Below are 6,000 nucleotides of genomic sequence, written 5' to 3'. Positions count from 1 at the left end.
TTGGAAAGTGTTTACACCTTCTTGTAATTAATTTCTCCTTGGGAAAAAAACAGCTGTTTATGAGGCAGAAATATTTTAAAATGTGTTGTTTTAGCTGAAGAACAATTTTTAGCCAAATGTATTTAGTGAGTGAGCTTTGGCGGTGGGTTGAACAATATTTCTTCTCTGAGCTGATGAAGATACATCTTTTCTACATTTGTGTGTCAAGAGAACACAGAGAAAATGCATTTTCTTTTAGTTTATCTAACAAATTGGGATAAAATACACAATTCACTTAAGAATACATGTCAAAAAGAAAAACAGAAGTGTACTTCCAAGAAAAATTTATTAGATCTCTATTCAAGAAAAACACAATGACCTTTGCTTGTAAGAATTCAAAGTCAATTACTTTGAAAGCCAGGTATGAATATTTTTTTTTCCTTTTAAAATCAGATACAGAGAGTAGAAACAGTAATTTTTTTCTTAAATATGACAGGCAACAGATATTGAAGTATTTTTTCATAAATGGCATCAAAGATTATTATTCATTTATCAGCAAAGCTGCATGCAGTTGATCTAATTTCAAACCCAAAGCTTTTAAATTATAAAGCTGGTTATGAACTTGACAGTAATCAAGTTAGGCTACTCAAAGTTGTTTCTTTACTTTCTTCCTAATGAAATTCCTTTTGACTTGATATTTATATACATTTCAGTTTGGCTGCTAAGATTTTGAAGTTCATAAACTTTTGCATAAATGCTATCTTATAGAATCACACTATCAGGCGTGCTTATGATCTATGGGATATGTAAAGGATAATATTTAGCTTAGTTTAAGTGAAGGATAATGACCAAATTAGAAAATTCCCTTGTTTTCTCAACATCTAGGTAGTCTGTACAAAAAGAGCAAACATATGTACAAAATTCTAGAATCTACGTACATTGTGAAAAGATCAATCACTGTCCACAGAAGAAATGCCATAAAAAGTTTTATCTATAAGATGCTCAAGATCCAAATATGAATAGTTCTTAAGCAAAGTCATAAGAAATACAAAGCTAGTTCTCAGGGCATGTGTAATTCAGGCACTGTCGACCACATTAAATCTTTCAGGTTCCAATATCATTTTGTAAATTTCTACTTCAGGGCAGAAAATATAACCTGAATGATTTAATATTGCCTCTAAAAATTGCCTAATATATTTTGAGGAAATATTTTACACACACCAGGAAAATCAGGCTCAACATATTCCTGTCCTCAAATGTAGCCAGGATTCTGAGTTCCACAGAAGAAAAATAATTATCATAGTAAAAATAATTGTATTGATCATAATCCTTGCTAAAACCAGCCTTAATACTTGCGATGCTTCTAAAGTACTCTATTTCTATAAAATAACATGTGAGATTCTTTTACATTTCCATAAACTGTACAACATATCATATGGATTGCCTATTCTCATACAATCGCAAATGTATATGTATACACACAGTGAAAACTTACCTATGAATATTGCTTACAGATACTTTCAAGTGTCTATATTGAAAATCTTTGCACCTCTCACTAACACTGCTTTTATTTAAATTTTATCAGATAAATAAAACACTAAGAGCTCATTGTTCAAGATGCTGATTATTATATTTTAATATAAAATAGCAATGCAATTTTACAACACAATATTTTTTTGTAGTCTAGCTAAACCTCTTATATTCTCATGATTATTACCAAAAGCTCTTATTCGCTTACTGTTTGCACTTCTAAAAAATACAAAAGAATTGCAGGAAAAGACTCCTGTTTGAAAACTCACATTCAATCAACAAAATCACACACATCCAAATTAACTTTCCTACTGTTGCTTTAGATTCTGTAATCACTGTGCATATTACAACATATAAGTGCAGGCAAACGATAGCTGAAGTACGGTTGTCATATTGCGTCAATCAGGACAGTAGGCAGCTCATGAGAGGAAAATATACTGCCGAGCTAAGAATGTGAAAATGCACACCACAGCCTCTAGTAATAAACCATTTTCTGGTTGCCAGAGGGGAGGACAGCTTCCAAAGTGGACCGAATGAAACACTTTCATTTTTGCTTCAAATCTTCAACCGTTTTTAAGTAAGATGACTTTCTTTCCCATCCCAACATATAGACTTTTCAGCTTAGAGCAGAAAAAGTTGGAATATGCACTTTCACATAGAAGCAAGTCTGCCAATCTCCCCAAGGTGCGGAGGCGACTGCTACGTTGCTGGTGGTTCGGTGGCAGGTGGAGTTGGTGATGGTGGGTGACTTCCATTGGAAACGACAAGGCATGACAGTGGGAGGCCTGCGGGAATCTTTCAGGCAAGGTTACGCAGTCGTAGTGCTGAAATGCAGCTTAAATAGGAGGGAGGGTGATTCACAGCCTCTTGACATAGTTTCCGGGAAAAGTACCAAAGAATTTGGTTCTTCTTGAGGTTCCTGAAAATAGAGACAATGAAGGAAAGGGGAGTAAAACAGCGAAATATCAGTTCATATATGTGGGCTTGAAAACTCTTTATTTACAAGTCTTCACTAAGAGAGCAAGCCCTGCAGGGTTTGGAAAAGAAGAAAACTCACTTTAAGATGTTAGGAAGACAAAGCAAGCAGTGTGTCTGTGCTGCCTGATGCATTCATTGCCTCTTAGGCGTAAATGCTGTGCTTCCATTGCACCAGCCTAACCAGGAAAGCTCAGCCTCTCAAACTGAAGGGAAAAACAGCCCTGCTGAGGAGGTAGCTTTTTAAAGTAGAGTGCTGCTTAAGAATAACCGTGCTCCATCATCAAGGCTGCTGGACAAGGATAAGGAATGGATTAGGAAAAGCATTTAGAGGGCTACATTTTCAAGTAAAATCTTCTAAATAAAGGTGAGGCCTGCAGTGTGATATAATGGACTGGAAAAAGCACAAGGGCAGCGATCAAGAGGTCGGTCCCATCTCAACATGGGTGGAACGCGAAGGCGTTATCCAGGTCATTGTACTATCCAGCTTTATCATCGCATAGATCATGCTGAATGTCATATGATGCATTTACAGATGACATTGCCAGAGTCTATGATAAAACAGAAAATTTGAACAATTTACAAAGTCACTATAGAAAAAAAGATAAACCACTATTTGTGGATGGGGTTCTATTGTCAGGCATATTTTCTAGCGTGAGTGAAACCAAATGCACAATGGCCATTATTATGATCGCCTTTGATTTCAAACGACATAACTCCTTTGAAATTTCTTTGTGTGAAAGTTGGTGCAGTAAATTCTTCCTCAGGATTTCTAGATCGAATAGAGTGAACAAGGTCTCTAAGTTCTGTTGCTCGTTTATGCTCTGCAATTTATCGTCTGGTTTGATGACTGCTTTTCTTTTTCCTTGTGTAGGTAAACCATTTTACTTGTCTTCTAAGTGGGGAATTAATAGAAACAGAGGCAGAACCTTGTGACTGCAAATGTGGTTGTGGTTCTTTTAATATTTCCCCACTGATTGCCTGTCTATAAACAGCCTTCATTCCCTCATCTTCTGTCTGCTCCATCCTCCAATGCCTTTGTTACTTTTTTACCCCTTTCCTCTGTGTCCTGGTATATGATACAAATGTTCTTTCAAGAAATCTCTAGACTTCTTTTAAGATGGTAAGAATAGGATTGTTTTTTTAAGTGGTCAGAATAGAACTTCTCTCTACTTCTATCACAAATTAAGCTAAGGCAAATCATTGGACTGTCAGGGTACCTACAGCAGACTGAGCAAATGGGTGAATTGTTCACTTCACTTCGTTTTCTCAAATTAGATCCTCACTGCTGACAACTAACATTCTCCACTGAACAGCGTATTAATATTTCTTTTCATGTAGAGGACATTTATTGTTGTCGTTCTTAGATCTCAGTCTTTCCTGGTTGGTGCTATTTAAAAAAAAAAACTTCTCTCAGTTGAACTGGAAATAAAACTCGCAGAAAATTACATATACCTGAAGGAGTCAATACTAAACTATATTAAAAATTCAATTGCCTTGGGAATACACAGAGCATGTGAATGTATGAAAGATCAAAGCCATAATGAAATCAAAGAAAGCTTAACTATCACATCAAGCATGTGAGCAAACACAAGCACATTTAAAATGGCTAAATGTGTCTGAAAGGAAATGTACACATACCCACAAACCATCCGTCATCGCATTTTTCCATCACATCAATGACATCACTTTCTCTGAGCTCCAGCTCATCTTCATTCCTAGGAGTATAGTTATACAGAGCCTGAAACCTTAAATAGAACAAATGGATGTGTTTGAAAAAAATCTTCATAACTTTGTGAAGCTATAGAAAATATACTGTATTAATTTTACTTTCAATATTTCTATTCTTATTAACATATTGTAATTAGATCATGTAAGTCTTTGGTAAGCATGGAAAGTAAATAGAAATATTTAGACTCTCGTGGGAATTAGATCACTCTATTAGCATTTCAAAGTTCACAATGAGGAATATTCAGGGAAGATTATAACGTCCATGCGTTGGATTAAAACATTTTAACCTTTATAAATCACACCTGCCTTTTAATTGTCCATCTATCATGCAGACATTAAATAACAGTGCAGAATATGAAAGAAATGCTAGGTGCATTATTCCTATACAAAAACGTGGAATTATAGTTTTAGCTAGTTTCAATCAGAAGGAAATAATTGCAGTGTGAAAGCTGAATTTTCAAATGACTCTAAATTGAGATGTACAAAATGTCTCAGATATGTGTCTTCTAAATCACTATGTGAGAATTACTATGAAAAAGGTTATTTTTTTTTCACCAGGAGTAATTCTTTAAAGTAGCTTAGCTTCATAGTTTGAATCAGTGTTTACTAAGAATTTAGAATTTGAAAACTATGTAATTCACCTATGAAATCAGGTGCATGTATGCTCAATTATCACTGAACTAATCTGAAACAGCAGCTTATGGATATAAATTTTTAAAAATGGGTCCCTGAGAAATTGCGTTTGCTATAAAAACTCTCTTGACATAACTGCATATAAAAAAGAATTACGTTAACTTTGTCAATGCAAGAAAATAGGAACCACATTTCAAGGCGCTTCAGATTCTTTAAAGCCAACTTTAAAAAGTCGACAATATTGAATTCTGCTCAAGAACAAGAATGAGTTATTTCTAATTACTTCATTCAGTCAGAAAGTTGTGTTTTGGTAGAACAAAACTGTTCTATCACTTGAACCCAAGCATCATGTCATAAATCAGGGACGTGGTTCCCTTGGCTTTCCTCTCTGTCAGAACTTTTTGAGCTTGGGGCACCTGGACAGAGTTGGCTTCCATGTGGGTGTCTGGGAAGAGGGTGGGACGCTATGCCCAACACCCTTCCTAGAAGACATTACCTTCCCTGGGCTTGTACCAAAACCTGAAATTCTAACACTAGAGATTTCTTCCCCTGTTAATATTTTGTCCTCCTAGTAAACCTTTTCAGCCAATTGTACTCTTTAAGATTGGGCCTCTGAGGTCTTTTGTCGAGAGATGATTCTGATTGTGCAGAGGCTGGAGAAAGGTAGCCATAATCTCAGAGCAGTGCCGAAAAAGGCAAGGAGGTGTGGAACACCTGCGTTACTTAGTTTGGATGTTTGCATGGGGCCAGCCCTTGTGGGAGTCCTCGAATTATTTTGTTTTCTTTAAGGATTTGACTTCGAGGGCCTTTAGGTAAAGGGATGGTATCTTTTGTATATCATGGGGAAAGTTGATTTCAGCATAGTTCCTTTCCAGTTTCACATTTGAGGGAGATAGTCATTCACTCCCGGGCTGCTAATTCAATGGATATAGATCACGTTCCGTGATCGAGCTTTTCAGCCTTCAGCTTTTGCCCAGGCATGACTCCAGCCACGTTCGGAGACAGGCCTCTTAAGGCCACAAACTCCAGCTGCTTGAAGGATCTCAAGGTCCCAAGAGCTAAAAAAAACAAAACTGGCATGAACTCCTACTTCATTTTGGTATGACGAAAGCCAGCATGCTTGTCAAAATTACTTACTATTCTAGTTTATTC

At 36.2% G+C, this 6,000-nt stretch overlaps 1 protein-coding gene across 16 annotated transcripts in view; it reads right to left on the bottom strand.

Moving 5' to 3' along the window:
* Positions 1-306: 306 nt before the first annotated feature.
* The window catches only part of SORBS2 (sorbin and SH3 domain containing 2), a 300,348-nt gene continuing 294,654 nt past the window's right edge, over positions 307-6,000 (bottom strand). For 11 of the 16 annotated variants that reach the window (XM_016143937.2, XM_016143943.2, XM_036228656.1 and 8 more), the window contains 2 exons: positions 4,126-4,232; positions 307-2,428 (listed from right to left, as the gene is read on the bottom strand). In XM_016143937.2, coding sequence (XP_015999423.2) covers positions 2,367-2,428; positions 4,126-4,232 — 169 coding nt within the window. In that variant the 3' untranslated portion in view covers positions 307-2,366. The remainder of the gene's footprint in view (positions 2,429-4,125; positions 4,233-6,000) is intronic. The other 5 variants (XM_016143941.2, XM_016143942.2, XM_016143934.2 and 2 more) reach the window with 2 other exon arrangements.

Source organism: Rousettus aegyptiacus, unplaced genomic scaffold, assembly GCF_014176215.1.
Source record: "Rousettus aegyptiacus isolate mRouAeg1 unplaced genomic scaffold, mRouAeg1.p scaffold_m13_p_11, whole genome shotgun sequence".
Classification (NCBI taxonomy): Eukaryota; Metazoa; Chordata; class Mammalia; order Chiroptera; family Pteropodidae; genus Rousettus; species Rousettus aegyptiacus.
The sequence above is the reverse complement of the archived record's forward strand: the minus strand, read 5'-3'. Positions and strand labels throughout refer to the sequence as shown.